Below are 17,813 nucleotides of genomic sequence, written 5' to 3' on the forward strand. Positions count from 1 at the left end.
CAATTCTCTCGCCTTAGCTTCCCAAGTAGCTGGGATTACAGGCGCCCACAACCACGCCCAGCTAATTTTTTTTTTTTTTTTTTTTTTTTGTATTTTTAGCAGAGACAGGGTTTCACCACGTTGGCCAGGCTGGTCTCGAACTCCTGACCTCAGGTGATCCACCTACCTTGGCCTCCCAAAGTGCTGGGATTACAGGCGTGAGCCATCACACCCGGCCAAGCACATTTTGTTGTATATTTGAAATAATCAAAATTTATTCCTGCAAACCACACAGATTTTTGTACATTTAATTTTAATTTTAAAAGATCTGTCAGCCATTGACAGATTAATGGGTAAACAAAATGTGCGTATATACATATAATATAATGAAATATTTTGTGGCCTTAACAAAGAACATTCTCCTGAGCATGGTGCCTCATGCCTATAATCCCAACACTTTGGGAGGTTGAGGCGGGAGGATCACTCAAGGGCAGGAATATGAGACCAGCCCGGCCAACATGGTGAAACCCCATCTCTACTAAAAATACAAAAATTAGCCGGACATGGTGGCGCACACGTGTAATCCCAGCTACTCGGGAGGCTGAGGCAGGAGAATCGCTTGAACCCTGGAGGTGGAAGTTGCACTCCAGGCTGGGTGACAAGAGTGAGGCTTTGTCTCAAAATAATAATATAAAAAATAATAATAATAAATAGAAAAACAACAAAAAATAAAAAACAAATTAGCTAATTGGGAGACTGATGTGGGAGGATTGCTTGATCTCAGGTCTTTGGGATTGTAATGAGCTATGATTGTGCCACTGCACTCCAGCCTAGGTGACAGAGTAAGACCCTGACAAAAAAGAAAAAAGAAAAAAAAAGAGAGGAGAGAGAGAGAAAGAACATTCGGACACATATACAGCATACATGAACCTTGGCAATATTTCACTTAAGTGAAATAAGTCAGTCACAAAAAGACAAACAGTGTATACTTCCGTCTATGAAGTAGGTACCACAGTCAGAATTATAGAGACAGAAAGTGGTATGGTGGTTCATTAGGGGCTGGGGAGGGTGAATGAGGGATGAGTGTTACGGGACAGAGTTTCAGTTTGGGAAGATGAGAAGATTCTGAATATGGAGGATAGTGATGGCTGCTTAACATTGTGAATATACTTAATGCCACTTAGTACACTTAAAATGGTTAAGATGGTGAACTGTATGTTATGTATATTTTACCATCATTTTAAAAATTGAAAAAAACTTTTTTCTTATTGTTCAGTTCCTCCCAAACTTGCCATCAACGAAATTTTCCCCATCACTCTACCCAGATCGCTGTTTCTAATGTTTTCCATGCCATTAAATGTGATGGATATTCTTCAGCCTTTATTTTGCTTGGCCCTATAGCATCATTTTACATGGTTGTTAGAAATAAATCTTGGAGTCATAAAGAAAAATGAGCACTCAAACAAAGGATTTCTCAGCAAAGCAAATTTACTTCTGCTCAGAAGGGTGCTTCTCGTAGGGTTGGCTGCTACAAGAGCACCCTGAACAAAGGAGAGTAGAAACTTTTATTCTTAATGCGACTCTTGACTTTGTGTCCTTTCCCCATTGGCTGGGGTCGGACAGCACAATCTAAACTAGACTTGATTGGTTACACATTTAAACTGTCTTAGATAAGGTGGGTGTGTGATGGGAGAGAGGGGAGAGGAGGAAGGGGTCTTCTACAGAGGACTAGACAGCTAGTCTATTCTTAAATAAGGAAAGAAATGTGAGCTGGGACGGTGGCATATCTGGGCATGCAGCAAAATCAGAAAGAAGAAAAGGAGAAGAAAGTGTGTGTGGGAGGTACTTGGAATTAGAGAATAAGAAGCTAAGCAGGCTGTTTGAAGAGAAACCTTGCTGTATCTCACAATGGTTGACTCTCCCTCTCTTGAAACAGGACTTACGACATGTCCACAGCCTGTTTAACGCCCTGTAGCCAACGCGATCACAAGGGATTCACGGAAATAGTTGCATCTCTATTTTCTTCTGTGTTACCTTGACACCCTTAGGCACTGGGATTACAGAGAGATGGGTCTTTGTAGCTTCTGCGACACATTCCAGAGGGAAAAACCTCTTTATCTCAAAGCCAAACCAATAGTGATGAAAGCTCTTCCAAGAATAAAGAGGCCCCAAGAGGGTGGGAGGTGCAGAGAGAGCCACCTGGCTTCAGAGCTGCCTTCTTGGAAACAGAATTAGAACACATCATACCTTTCTGCCATTTGCTCTTGATCCCAAGGGAGCCGAATGGGTTGGAGAGTAGAACATCACTGGAACAGTGGATTTAATGAGGAAGGATGAGACATCAGCTCCCTGGGGCTTGAGAAACCATAAATACTTCCCTAGAACACCTCACCTGGACAGTTTCCTGACGCCACACTCGTGCATCTTAGAGAGGAGAGTCAGGATGACTTCATGACAAGTTCCATCTCCCCGCCTTTCCCTGCTAGATTCTGTCTTCAGGGAAGACATACCAGCATTTTTTTTTTTCAAGCAATGTCAGTTGAGTGACTCACACTATCCTTGTTAGTACCGTGTGTGAAAAGGATTTAAAAAGTAGTGTGGGGAGGAACAGAGATGGAGGTGACAGGGTTGATAACGTCTCATGATTTTTAAAATGTCTCTAGGATTCCCTTACCTGGTTATAGATGTCTTAAGGCATTGCAACTTTTGGGAGGCTGAGGCAGGCGGATCGCTTGAGGCCAGGAGTCTAAGACAAGCCTGGCCAACTTGGTGAAACCCCGTCTCATCTAAAAATACAAAAATTAGCTGGGCATGGTGGCGGATGCCTGTAATCCCAGCTACTCGGGAGCCTGAGTCAGGAGAATGGCTTGAACCCGGGAGACAGAGGTTGCCATGAGCCAAGATCACGCCACTGCACTCCAGCCTGGGTGACAGAGTGAGTGAGACGCTGTCTCAAAAAAAAAAAAAAAAGATTCTATTGCAACTGTTTCTGTCACCTCCACCTCTGATGGCCTTTCATTCTGGAAACTAGTGACTTTCTCAATGTCAGTAGGAACTGGCACTACCTTGAGTGCATTCCTTTCAGTCTACCTGCTAACACCTTCCTTTTTCTTCTCTAGTATAATATAATAGTTCTCGGCCGGGTGCAGTGGCTCATGCCTATAATCCCAGAACTTTAGGAGGCCGAGGCGGGTGGATCACAAGGTCAAGAGATCGAGACCATCCTGGCCAACATGGTGAAACCCTGTCTCTACTAAAAATACAAAATTAGTCGGGCATGGTGGTGTGTGCCTGTAGTCCCAGCCACTTGGGAGGCTGAGGCAGGGGAATTTCTTGAACCTGGGAGGCAGAGGTTGCAGTGAGCTGAGATTGCGCCATTGCACTTCAGCCTGGGCAACAAGAACAAAACTCCGTCTAAAAAAAAAATCAACAAAGCAAAGCAAAACAAAACAAGTATGTACTAAATGCTCACTCTGCACCAGATGTTACATATATCGTCACTGCAACTGTGAATGGACTTTTTTTCCTCTTATTTTTTCTCATGGCTGTTTGCAGATACATAAGAAAGCTGATGACACTGATTAGTTGTAATTAATTGTGTTTAAGTTGACTTTTTTTTTTTTGAGACAGGGTCTTTCTGCGCTCAAGCAAACCTCCTGCCTCGGCCTCCCAAGTAGCTAATTTTTTTAAAATCTATTTTTGTAGAGGCAAGTGTCTCATTTTGTTGTCTAGGCTGGTCTCAAACTCCTGGCCTCAAGAATTTCTCCTGCCTCAGCCTCTCAAAGTGCTGGGATTACAGGCAGGAGTCACAGCACCCAGCCAGGCTGTTACATTTTATTAAATGAATTTTAGCTTATGTTAAAACCATGGTTTCTTTTTCTGCCTTGCTCTATTCATGCATATACTTTGTTATCTGACTTGCCGATATTAATTTTTTTACACTCTTAGGATAAACATTCATTAGTAATGGAGTGTGTTATTTTATCCAAAAGATAACTTCATTTCACTCCCCTTTCAGGCTTTTGCATCTGTTGTCAACATGAGATTAATTTGCAGATTTCTGGTTTGTCTTATATGCGATTTTTTTTTTTTTACCTTCATTCAGCTTTCCATGATGAGTACAAAGCCTTGGGGAATATCTGGATAAAGTAAAATTTTCTAGAATGTGATCTGGACTTGCCACAAAGAAACTTCAGGTTTGTCAGGCTTCATGGTGTATTTGTCTAAATAGTTAAGTAAAAAATAATGCTGGCTGGGCACAGTGGTTCACGCCTGTAATCCCAGCACTTTAGGAGGCTGAGGCGGGTGGATCACCTGAGGTCAGGAGTTTGAGACTAGCCTGGCCAACATAGTGAAACCCCATCTCTATTAAAAATATAAAAATTAGCCGGGTGTGGTGGCGAGCACCTGTAGTCATAGCTACTCAGGAGGCTGAGGTGGGAGGATCGCTTAAGCCCAGGAAGTGGAGGTTGCAGTGAGCTATGATCATGCTACTGCACTTCAGCCTGGGCAACAGACCCAGACCCTGTCAAAAAAAAAAATTGTTTCACATAACTACAGTGCAATGATCACAATCAGGAAATTGGCATTAATACCATATTATATATAGTATTATAGATATATAATATACTATTTGCTATATACTATATTATTAATATAGTAATTAGTATATAGCATTAATATAATACTATAAAATTTACAGAGCTCATTTATATTTTTTTATTTCTTCTCATTTGTATTTTAATTATCCCAATAATGTCATCTATAGCAAAAGAAAGACTCAAGTCATCCATTACATTTGATTGACATGTCTTTTTTGCCTCCTTTAATCTGGAACATTTCCTAGACTTTTTTTTTTTTTTTTTTTTTTTGAGATGGGGTCTTGCTCTGTCACCAAGGCTGGGTGGGTTGCAGTGGTGCAATCATAGCTCACTGCAGCCTCAACTTCCTGGGCTCAGGCAATTCTCCTGCCTCAGCCTCCCAAGTAGCTGGGACAACAGGCATGTGCCACCATGCCCAGCTAATTTTTGTAGAGAAGGGGTTTCACTATGTTTCCTAGGCTGGCCTCAAACTCCTAAACTCAAACGATACTCCCACAGCCTCACAAAGTGCTGGGATCCCAAGTGTAAGCCTCCATGCCTGGCATTTCTTTGTATTTTATGGCACTGACATTTTTTAAGAGCACAAGTGAGATATTGTGCCCCTCAAGCTCAGTTTGTGTGATGTTCCCTACTCTTTAAAGTTCTGCGTCTTTGGCAGGAATCCCACAGAAATGATGTTTCGCTGTTTCCAGTGAATCCTATCAGAAAGCACATGTTTATTATGTCCCATTAAGCATCTCCTTGACCATGTAATAGGGGTGCTATAAAATCAGTGTTAAGATAGATGGTTGGGATTAGAGAGTCCATTTTCTAGAATTCTATTTTGTTTGGGACGTTATAAAATGGATATTTAATATGGGTGGTTAACTATGAGATATTTCCTCACACCTGTTAGAATTGTTTATTATTATTATTCTTTTACCTATGAATTGGCATTTTTGTTTATTTATCAGTTTGTGAAAATGCCCTTAATTTGTTGAGGTAGCAAACAAATTTCAACTTTGATTGCTATGCAAAACCAGAAGATAATCTGCTTTTCAATGAACTTTATACAGTTCAGCTGCATATAGGCAACATGCTATATATGAAAAAATTACTAACTGAACTACAGGTATTAAATACTGAAATGAGTTAACAGTTTATTATAATTTATTGTATTTAACAATCTAGGAAGTTCGCAGCCATCAGCAGTTCTAGTGCAATTTCAGGCACAACTGGGAATTCGGGAATCTCAGTGGAGCTGTTAGTGTAGCGAACCTTGTACATAAAACACATGCATACTTTATTTATTTATTTATTTATTATCATTTTTTTTTTTTTTTTTTTGAGACGGAGTCTCGCTCTCTCGCCCAGGCTGGAGTGCAGTGTCACGAGATCTCGGCTCACTGCAAGCTCCGCCTCCCGGGTTCACGCCACTCTCCTGCCTCAGCCTCCCGAGTAGCTGGGACTATAGGAGCCCGCCACCACGCCTGGCTAATTTTTTTTGTATTTTTAGTAGAGACGGGGTTTCACTGTGTTAGCCAGGATGGTCTCGATCTCCTGACCTGGTGATCCACCCGCCTCGGCCTCCCAAAGTGCTGGGATTACAGGCGTGAGCCACCGCATCCGGCCACATGCATATACTTTTGATGGCACATGTGAAGGGATCTCTCTAAAATGGACCTCATCGGCTTCGTTCTCAGCAAATTGACCTGGGCCACTCAACATGGCTTTTATCGTGCCCGATGTTAATGCACGTTCTTTTTTGACAATAAATTCGTGGCCGTCAGATAATATCAATTTGACATACAAGGCGTCAGGGCCTTCACAGCCACCGTAGGTTTTCTTCTCGCCATCCATTTTGTTCTTACGAAATTCTACTTTGCTTCCCCAAGAACTTTAGTAGTTTCTCGTCAGCCCCACAGCCAGCGCAGCAGGGTCTCTGTGTACTGCCACAGCCCCTATTCCAAGGCCGCCCCACCCCGCCCTGCCAACCCAGCTGCCTGCTCCCGTGGGTGGGTTCTGGGGCAGTGGAAAGAATTACTTCAGCTGGGTCAGAGCCGCTTTCTGTGACTGGTGGGAGATCCGTGTAATTTTTTTTTTTAAGACATGGTCTCGCCCAGTCACCTAGGCTCAAGTTCAGTGTCACAATCTCAGCTCACTGCATCCTCGAACACTGTGGCTCAAAGCGATCCTCCCGCCTCAGCCTCCTGAGTGGCTGGGACTACAGGCACATGCCACCATGCCCAGCTAATTTGGTTTATTTTTTTGTAGAGAGCAAGTCTTACTGTGTTGTTCGGGCTGGTCTTGAACTCCTGGCCTCAAGCAATCTTTTCATCTCAGCCTCCCAAAGTGCTGGTATTACAGGCGGGAGCCACCATGCCTGACCTTAGAATTATTAACCATTACTAGCGGTTAGCTAACAATTGGCTCTATTATTAGCTAACTATTAACTAACTATTCACTATTATTAAAAAGACAAGAGTTGGCAAGGGTGTGAAGAAAAGGGAACCCCTTGTGCCCTGTCGGTGGTAATGTAGATTGGAGCAGACATTATGGGAAATAGTGTGAGGGTTCCTAAAGGAATTAAAAATAGAGGCCGGGTGTGGTGGCTCACGCCTGTAATCCCCAGCACTTTGGGAGGCCAAGGCGGGTGGATCACTTGAGGCCAGGAGTTCAAGACCAGCCTGGTCAACAAGGTGAAACCCTGTCTCTACTAAAAAAAAGAAAAAATACAAAAAATACAAAAATTAGCTAGGCGTGATGGCACATACCTGTAATCCCAGCTACTCAAGAGGCTGAGGCACAAGAATCGCTTAAACTTGGGAGGTGGGGGTTGCAGTGAGCTGAGATCACGCCACTGCACTCCAGCCTGGGCGACAGAGAATCTGTCTCAAAAAATAAAAAGGAAAAAGAAATTAAAATTTTGAGACTCTTTCTCAAAAAATAAAAATAATAAAGAAATCAAAAAGAAGAATAAATTTAAAATAAAAGAAATTTAAAATAAAAAGAAATTAAATATGATCCAGCAATCCCTCCCCTGGATATGTATCCAAAGAAAATGAAATTGCCACTCGTAAAGATATCTGCATGCTCATGTTCATTGCAGCATTACTTGCAAAAGTCAAGATATGGAAACAACCTAAGTGTCTGCTGATGGAGAAATGGCTAAAGAAAATGTGATATATATGTATATGTACATTTGTGTGTGTGTATATATTTGTGTATATATATTCCATTGTGTGTATATATATGTATGTGTGTGTATATATATGTATGTGTATGTGTGTGTATATATATTTTTACACTATGGAATATTATTCCACTGATTGATAAAATAGGAATAGATCCTGCCGTTTGCCACAACATGGATGAATCTGGAGGCCATTATGTTAAGTGGAATAAGTCAGATGCAGAAAGAAAAATACTGCATTTTTTCACTTCTATGTGGAATATTTTTTTTAAAGTCAAATATAGAGAGAGAATAAAACAGTGGTTACCAGAGGAGGGGTGCGGCTGGGGGAGGAAATGAAGAAGATGTAGGATAATGGATACAAAGTAGCAGATATATAGGATAAACGAGTCTAGAGGTCCAGTGTACCCATGAAAATTATAGTCAATAACAGTGTGTAGTATTCCAGATTTATGCTACATCAGTAGACTGTAGCTGTTCTTGCTATAAAGAAAATGGGTAACTATGTAAGATGATGGATATGTTCATTTGTTTCACTACAGTAACCATTTTACTATCTGTATGTATCTCATAACATATATAGTATACGTTGAATATACAGAATATAATTAATTTTTAAATAATTAAATATATGGGTGGTTGAGATGAGAGACTTCATTTTTTAGAATTCCATTTACGTATGAAAGATTAGACAAAATGAGTCCATAAATCACAAGTAAATAGTATGGACAACATTTCTATTATATGAAGGATGCCCATTGGATGTTAACTGATGTTTCTCTTACCGCTTCCTTTTAAATAAATAAATAAATATAATTTTAAATAAATATGTATATTTTAAAATAAATACATATGTACATAGTTTTGTTTTTATTTTATTTTTTATTTTTATTTTTTGAGACAGGTCTCCCTCTATTGCCCAGGCTGGAGTGCAGTGGTGTAAACATAGCTCCCTGCAGTTGCAAATTCCTGGGCTCAAGTGATCCTTCCATCTCAGCCTCCCGAGTAGCTGGGACTACAGGTGTCCACCACCATGCCTGGCTAATGACCTCTTCTTTTGTAGATACATCAGCTACATGGAAGCAGGAAACCAAACAGGATTTTTAGAGTTTATCCTTCTCGGACTCTCTGAGGATCCAGAACTACAGCCGTTCATATTTGGGCTGTTCCTGTCCATGTACCTGGTCACGGTGCTGGGGAACCTGCTCATCATCCTGGCCATCGGCTCTGACTCCCGCCTCCACACCCCCATGTACTTCTTCCTCTCCAACCTGTCCTGGGTTGACATCTGTTTCAGCACTTGCATCGTCCCCAAGATGCTGGTGAACATCCAGACCGAGAACAAAGCCATCTCCTACATGGACTGCCTCACACAGGTCTATTTCTCCATGTTTTTTCCTATTCTGGACACGCTACTCCTGACCGTGATGGCCTATGACCGGTTTGTGGCTGTCTGCCACCCTCTGCACTATATGATCATCATGAACCCCCGCCTCTGTGGCCTCCTGGTTTTCGTCACCTGGCTCATTGGTGTCACGACATCCTTCCTCCATATTTCTCTGATGATGCATCTAATCTTCTGTAAAGATTTTGAAATTCCACATTTTTTCTGCGAACTGACGTACATCCTCCAGCTGGCCTGCTCTGATACCTTCCTGAACAGCACGTTGATATACTTTATGACGGGTGTGCTGGGCGTTTTTCCCCTCCTTGGGATCATTTTCTCTTATTCACGAATTGCTTCATCCATAAGGAAGATGTCCTCATCTGGGGGAAAACAAAAAGCACTTTCCACCTGTGGGTCTCACCTCTCCGTCGTTTCTTTATTTTATGGGACAGGCATTGGGGTCCACTTCACTTCTGCGGTGACTCACTCTTCCCAGAAAATCTCCGTGGCCTCGGTGATGTACACTGTGGTCACCCCCATGTTGAACCCCTTCATCTACAGCCTGAGGAACAAGGATGTGAAGGGAGCCCTGGGGAGTCTCCTCAGCAGGGCAGCCTCTTGTTTGTGATGGATCCCTTGGCCCCAGGACTAAGAAGTTTTGTGAGCACCAATGGCAAAAATGTTTTATTTTGAAATTCTTACTCTTTAAAATTAAAAAAATGTTTTTATACTTTGAGAGTACAAATGCAGATTTCTTAACATGCATTTGCATAAGGGTGAAGTCTGAGCTTTTGGCGTACCAATTACCTGAATAGTGAACATAAGGCACTTTTTTTTTTTTTTTTTGAGACGGAGTCTCACTCTGTCTCCCAGTCTGGAGTGCAGTGGAGTGATCTCGGCTCACTGCAACCTCCGCCTCCCGGGTTCAAGTGATTCTTCTGCCTCAGCCTCCTGAGTAGCTGAGATTACAGGTGTGTGCCACCACATGCCTTTTAGTAGAGACAGGGTTTCACCATCTTGGCCAGGCTGGTCTCGAACTCCTGACCTTGTGATCCACCTGCCTCGGCCTCCCAAAGTGCTGGGATTACAGGCGTGAGCCACCGCACCTGGCCACATCTCTCTTCTTATATACAGTTAAGTCCTCGCATAATGTTGATAGGTTCTTGGAAACTGTGACTTTAAGAAAATGAATTATAGGAGGTCCTCAAATGATGTCATTTCCTTTAACATTGTTTAGCTATAAAGTTGTTGAGAAAAAGAATCTGGTTTCATTATACATCATTTTTCTTATTGTTGCAGTTTCCAAAAATCTATTGAAGACCTTAAATGAGAATTTACTGTACTTCACATTTATATTGCTTTTCACTGTTCATTTGTAATTTATTTACACTTTGCATCTATAAAATCTATTTAGGCAGATTATATGTGAGGATCCATGTCACTGGTCCTCGAGTTTGAGTTAGATTGAAATTGCCCAGAGAGCTTACAAGTGCTGATGCCCAGGTCTCATTACCAGAGATTCTGATTTACTTAGACTTGTGTGGGTATGAGGATATTACAAAGCATCAGAGAGAGTTCAGATGGTAAAGTTCCCAAAGGGATTAAACTCAATGTAAGTTACAAAGGAGTTTTTTGTACCACCAGGCAATGTGATTTCTTCAAATGCATTGCCTTCAACACTGAACCGACTGTCATTATGCTGGGTTATTTTCACCCCTTAGAATTTTTATTTTTTCTACTGCAACTGTAGTTTTACATGTATATAGATTTTTATCATATTTCCTTCTTGTGCATACATAAAAAGAGAAATAGGAAATAATAACATGGTACAATATCCCTAGACTTCCCATTCAGAGACTGGTTCTTTAAAATATGTGTTATTTTTACTTTCTAATAAAGAAAATGTGGTGTATGCGTATACAATGAGATATGATTCAGCTGTAAAACAAATGGCATCTTGTCATTTGCAACAACTTTGATGGGACTGTAGGTCATTACATTAAGTGAAATGGTGAAGGCACAAAAATGCATGTTCTCATTCATACGTAGGAGCTGAAAAGTTAATCTCGTGAAGGCAGACAGTAGAATATTGGCTACCAGAGCGTGGTAAAAATGGGGAGGGGGTTGAAGAGAAGTTGGTATATGGGTCCAAAGGTCCATGCAGAAGAATTAAATTCGAGTATTTAATAGTACAGTAGAGAAATTTTAGTTAACAATAATGTGGAATATTTCAAAATAGCAAGGAGATACGATTTGTGTGGTTCTTATTATGTTGGTCTTTAACCTATAGTATTTCTGTTCTGATGTCATTCTTCTGTACTCATCTTTTGCCAGGTTGGGACTCTCGAAACCCTGTTCTATTTCCCATGTGGGTTTTTTGTTTTTGTTGTTGTTTGTTTGTTTTTGAGATGGAGTCCCACTCTGTTGCCCAGGCTGGAGTGCAGTGGCATGATCTCAGCTCACTGCAACCTCTGAGGCAATTCTCCTGCCTCAGCCTCCCAAGTAGCTGGGATAACAGGCACAGGCTACCACGCCCAGCTAATTTTTGTATTTTTGTAGAAATGGGGTTTAACCATGTTGGCCAGGCTGATCTCAAACTCCTGACCTCAAGCCAACCACCCACCATGGCCTCCCAAAGTGTTGGGATTGCAGGCGTGAGCCACCGTACCCGGCCCATGTAGTTTTCTTATGTAATTCCACTCCTGGTCACTAAGGCTCATCACACTGAAAGTTCAGTGTACTTCACTAACACCTTCACTCCCCGAAGCCTCAGAGTTTAGAGGCTACCTTCGGTTACTGTTTCTGTTACTACATTGTTTCCTTTTGCCTTTGTCCTGCAGTAACAATTGAACCAACTCCCTATATTCAATTCTCTTCATTAAAATAACTAGATTGACTTCTATTCCTGAACTTTGATTTGGGAACAAAGGTATGTTGTAGTTCTCTACAATTGGAATATTTTTAAATGTGCTCAAGAAATAAAGCTGGTTATAAAACATATGTCTTTGTGAAGGGCATCTAACTGAGGTTTAAATGCTGGTTTTCTACTTCCAGTTGCTGTGTGGCTCTACTGATGTCTGAGGATTATTGAGCCACCAATTTCATCATAAATAATTTAATCATGTTCTTCTATAACTTTATCCTAAGATATTAAATGTATATGTCACCAATAAAAGTGAGCTCTTCATTTGTCACCTAATAGTCAAGGAACATGATAAGTGGTACATTAATATTGCCTGTTGAAATCACATTGTAGACGCTCCCCATAGGTGATGCTCTGTCCTTTGCTCTTTATGTCAATATTTAGAAGAGAGCTATGATGAACTAATACCTTACATGGCAGAAGTTTGGATGCTTCAGAATAGCCATCTAAAATTAGTATGACAATCTTTGATTTGGATGGAGATCACAGATAATAGAAAAAAATGTCAGATTTGTAGCTACTTCATCAACCATACATTGGCTCTTGAATTTGGGACCTTTGGCAGCTCACAGCTCTTTTCTGAACCTCAGATTCCTCAGTAGCAAATTAAGTACAATCATTTTTTTTCCTTCCAAGATCATGCAATGATCATATATAATGGTATCATGAACCAGTAAAGGTAGTTTTCCATCAAATATTTTTAGTATATATTATTAGTATATATTATTACATAAAAGAAGTCAATTTTATGAAAATTTCCAGAATTCATAAGCAAATTGTTATTGCAGAATTCATAAGCAAACTGTTATTGCAAACTGTATAACCTTGTATGCAATACAAAACATATTTCTATTACACTAGTTCATCTAATACTGTGATAATGGTCTATCTGAGAGGCTGGCTGGGAGATATAATGAAATATATCTCTAATTAGATAACTATTTAATAGGTAGTAATGGAACAATAAGGCCAAACTGTCATAATCAATGTATTATTGGTTAGTGTATTGTTGAACATATGTGTTTTTTTGTTTTGTTTTATTTTTGAGACGGAGTCTCACTTTGTCGCCCAGGCTGGAGTGCAGTGGCGAGATCTTGGCTCACTGCAAGCTCCGCCTCCCAGGTTCACGCCATTCTCCTGCCTCAGCCTCCCGAGTAGCTGGGACTACAGGCGCCCACCACCACACCTGGCTAATTTTTTGCATTTTTAGTAGAGACAGGGTTTCACCATGTTAGCCAGGATGGTCTCGATCTCCTGACCTTGTGATCCGCCCACCTCGGCCTCCCAAAGTGCTGGGATTACAGGTGTGAGCCACTGCGCCTGGCCCAACATATGGGTTTTAAGGGTTGAAGTTTGATTTTCAACATTAGCTCATCTAAGTCATTTGCTGACTGGACCAGAACATATTTATTAACTCCACATCCTCTAATTCATCATTTTTAATGATGTTCAGCTTGAGGAACTCTAGGATTAAACAGATAATGTATTTACCTGATAAGAAATTAGTAAATGTAGATATCATTGTCATCATCTACACTTAGATCAATGCATTTCAAGTAAATTATTTGAACTCCTGTTGTTCATTATCCTGGATGGCTGACGGACTGTCTCTTTTTTATATTTACACAAGGGCAGAGAATGAATATCATTATCTATATACTCACAACCTTGCACAGTGAGGACAGCTCTCCTTCATATAACAATGAAGTAATTATACACTGACTTATGAGAGTGAAGGCAATTTGATATCTGTTCATACCATATTTTCTTTCCTCACTGAAGCCCTATTCCTCCTATACAGAGAACTCCTTGGAAACAAAACATATGGTTTGTTAGTGTTTGATCAGAACCGTTGAATGGGATCTAGATTTCTTAAACAGTATTTACAGATAAAGAATCACATAAGACTTGGAACCAACCCAAATGTCCATCAATGATAGACTGGATTAAGAAAATGTGGCACATATACACCATGGTACTATGCAGCCATAAAAAAGGATGAGTTCATGTCCTTTGTAGGGACATGGATGAAGCTGGAAACCATCATTCTCAGCAAACTATCGCAAGAACAAAAAACCAAACACCGCATGTTCTCACTCATAGGTGGGAATTGAACAGTGAGAACACTTGGACACAGGAAGGGGAAAATCACACACCAGGGCCTGTTGTGGGGTGGGGGGAGGGGAAGGGATAGCATTAGGAGATGTACCTAATGTAAATGACGAGGTAACGGGTGCAGCACACCAACATGGCACATGTATACATATGTAACAAACCTGAACGTTGTGTACATGTACCCTAGAATTTAAAGTATAAAAAAAAATCACATAAGAAAGGAAAGGTTTTGAAAGATTCTGCAAATAATAAAGGTTAATACGTTAAAAAGTGATGGTAGACATTTTTCAGTTGCACATTAAAAAAAAAAAACTCAGAAAATAGTATCCTCCTGTTTCCATTAAGTGGACTCTTCGTGTGAGGGGAAATTAGGAAAAGATGAAAGAAAATGATTCATTCTACTGCACAAACATAACTCTTTTTTTTTTTTTTAAAGATGGAGTCTCACTCTGTCGCCTATGTTGGAGTGCACTGGCGCAATCTTGGCTCACTGCAACCTCCGCCTCCCAGGTTCAAGAGATTCTCCTACCTCAGCCTCCTGAGTAGCTGGGACTACAGGTGCACACCACCACGCCTGGCTAATTTGTGTATTTTTAGTAAAGACAGGGTTTCACCATATTGGCCAGGCTGGTCTCGAACTCCTGACCTCGTGATCTGCCCACCTCAGACTTCCAAAGTGCTGGGATTACAGGCCTGAGCCACTGCGCCCAGCCAACTCTTTGGTTTTTATACAAAAGTATATACCTTGAAGACATTATCATCACTGAAGTAAATAAATCACAGAAGGATAAACACAACTGGGCTCAGTGGCTCACACCAGTAATCCCAGCACTTTGGGAGGCCGAGGCAGGCGGATCACTTGAGGTCAAGAGTTTGAGACCAGCCCGGCCAACATGGCGAAAGCTCGTCTCTACTAAAAATACAAAAATTAGCCAGATATGGTGGCACATGCCTGTAATCCCAGCTACTTGGGAGAATGAGACAGGAGAATCGCTTGAACTTGGGAGGCAGAGGTTGCAATGAGCCGAGATCGCGCCACTGCACTCCAGCCTGAGTGACAGAATGAGACTCTGTCTCAAAAAAAAGATAAACACAGTATGATTCCACTGATATCAAATATCTAGAGTAGTTAAACTCATAGAGTTGGAAAACAGAATGGTGGCCCCAAGGGGTGGGCGAGAGAGAGGAATGGAGAGTTTGTTGAATGGGCACAATTTCCATTTTGAAAGATAAAAATGTTCTGGAGATGATGGTGGTGATGGTTGCTAAACAATACAAATGTACTTAATGTCATTAAACTGTAAACTTCAAAATAGTGGAAATTGTAAATGTTTATATTGACCCTTATATATAAAATAATATATATTTATACTTTTTAATATTTACACATGGTATATTTTACCACAATAAAAGATGAAAATTGAAGCATTTGGATCTTTACAAAGAAAAGAAAAAAGCGAATAATACACACAAGCTTTCTCCTGATTAGAAGAAGAGCCCAAAAGCTTCTATGGACACTCATTTTTCTCTTCTTCTTCCTGAATTATTATGAGGAAGTCCTTAGAGATTGGGGAACTTGGGCCAATTTCGCTAATGAGGAGCTCTGTGCCTTGAGCCCCCAAGGCCATAGCATAGTGAATACTCAGCCTGTGCCTCCAGCCCTGCAGTGTGAGCTTCCAGTCCAGTGGGCTCCACACCTGTCGTCTGCATCAGGAGGCTCATGTCTGACCCTGTCTTCCTGCCAGTCCTGAGGACGGAGCCTGAGCCTCCATCGTGCACCACGCAGGGAGGACAGCGGACCTGCTCTCCATGATCATGGCCCAGCAGAGGGGTAGCGCAGCTCAGTGAGTGCTGAGGGATGGTGGGGAGCCTTCTTTCCTCATCCTCAGGACAAACAGGACAGTGGAGTGGCAGATGGGAGGACATCAATGTGCAAAATATCAGCTCAGACAACTGTGGAGTTTATGTTCTTGATTGTGGTGGGGACTCCGAAATCTCATTCAAAGTTTTACTTTCTCCCTCCACTGGTTCTACTTGCTATAGACATCTCACTGAAGCTAGGAAAAAATAGGTCTCTCTAAGCTATTCCATGAACACTGTAAAAGGATTATGAAGCTGATGATGAGGATGAGGAGGAAGAGGACAGTCACTATGACATCATGAACTTTTCCTGAGGGCTTCCTGAATGCCAGGCGCCCAGTTCTGTGTTCTATGTGGTTTGTTTCATTTTATCTGCATAGCCTTCTGCAATCCATAAGTGCACACATTATTATTATTTTGCACGAGGAAAGGAGCTGTGCATTTTTATATAACTTGTAGTATTTCATGAAGTAGACAGGAGTAAAGCCATGTTTGAATCAGGCCATCTAAATCCTTGCACATGGCATTTGGCTAGGCCTCTTCCTGCATCCAACCTGCCCTCTCGAATCCCTGTCACTCTGGACCCCTGGTGTGCTCACTGCTTACCAGGGGGTTCCTGGTAGACCACAGCTAGACCAGTGGGTGCTACGTTCACTGTATCAAGTATAGAAAGGGCAGCTGAGATCACATCAAAGATCCCAGAAAGAACTGGCACAGGATCCTTCAGGGTGCATCTCTCCCTTGTCCCTGTTCCTGGCTTTCCTTGCAGCTCTCCACCTCCTGAAAGGAGAAATAAAATCAGAGTTTTGGCCTCATTCCTACTCAGGAATCTGGAAACAGTTTGAAAATGCACCTCCGATGTGCCTGTGGTTAAGACCTCTTACCTCTGCTTACAACTTTCTGATAGCTGGGAAACATAAAAAAGGTTCATGCCTGAGACTCAGAGACTGATCATTTATTAGGTTGGTGACAACAGTAATGGCACAAACCTCAATTACTTTTGCATCAACCTATAATTTTTTTTTAATCCTGTTCATTCCACTTATCTGTGTGGCAGGGGGCAAGAGGTTAGTGTTTCTGAGACTCAACATTGCCACCTGAGTTGATTTCTAGTTGACACAGATACATTCAGTATTGATTAAGCAGATCATGGGGGCTCCCTGTGGGATCTATGTGTGATGGATGCATAAAGTAAAGGCAACATGTATTCTAGAAATTGTTATTAATATTTTAAGATTAATCTTTATATCACTCAACTGAAATATCCTGTGACCTGAAGTTACTGTTTCTGTACTTCCCACAGGACATTTTATTTTTGTCCTTATATAATTAAGTACTGATTATTGTGACAGAAACAACTGAGTCTCTTTCATCTCTAATTCTCCAGAGTCTCTATCCTGCTTGACACAGAGGAGGCATCAAAAATAAAAATCTCTTTTAAGAGAAATGCAGGTCAGGCGCATTGGCTCATGCCTGTAATCCCAGCACTTTGGGAGGCTGAGGCGGGTGGATCACTTGAGGTCAGGAGTTTGAGACCAGCCCGGCCAACATGGTGAAACCCCATCTCTACTGAAAATACAAAAATTAGCTGGGCATGGTGGTGGGCACCTGTAATCCCAGCTACTCAGGAGGCTGAGGCAGGAGAATCACTTGAACCTGGGAGACAGAGGTTGCAGTGAACTGAGATCGTGCCGCTGCACTCCAGCCTGGGTGACAGAGCAAGACTCCGTCTCAAAAAAAAAAAAAAAAAAAGAGAGAGAAATGCAAATCAAAATT

The 17,813-nt window shown here is 41.3% G+C and overlaps 2 protein-coding genes across 2 annotated transcripts; one reads left to right on the plus strand and one right to left on the minus strand.

The window, feature by feature from the left end:
* Positions 1 to 5,738: 5,738 nt before the first annotated feature.
* Positions 5,739 to 6,937, minus strand: LOC744141 (elongin-C-like). Its single transcript, XM_001160258.4, has 2 exons — positions 6,194 to 6,937; positions 5,739 to 5,860 (listed from the first exon to the last, which is right to left on the minus strand). The coding sequence occupies exons 1-2, from the start codon at positions 6,417 to 6,419 to the stop codon at positions 5,739 to 5,741; spliced, it is 348 nt and encodes a 115-aa protein (XP_001160258.3). The 5' UTR covers positions 6,420 to 6,937.
* Positions 6,938 to 8,661: 1,724 nt separating this feature from the next.
* On the plus strand, positions 8,662 to 10,083 carry OR7D2 (olfactory receptor family 7 subfamily D member 2). Its single transcript, XM_001160313.8, has one exon. It carries the CDS (start codon positions 8,829 to 8,831, stop codon positions 9,765 to 9,767), a length of 939 nt encoding a protein of 312 aa, XP_001160313.3. The 5' UTR covers positions 8,662 to 8,828; the 3' UTR covers positions 9,768 to 10,083.
* Positions 10,084 to 17,813: the final 7,730 nt, after the last annotated feature.

Source organism: Pan troglodytes, chromosome 20 (assembly GCF_028858775.2).
Source record: "Pan troglodytes isolate AG18354 chromosome 20, NHGRI_mPanTro3-v2.0_pri, whole genome shotgun sequence".
Taxonomy (NCBI): domain Eukaryota; kingdom Metazoa; phylum Chordata; class Mammalia; order Primates; family Hominidae; genus Pan; species Pan troglodytes.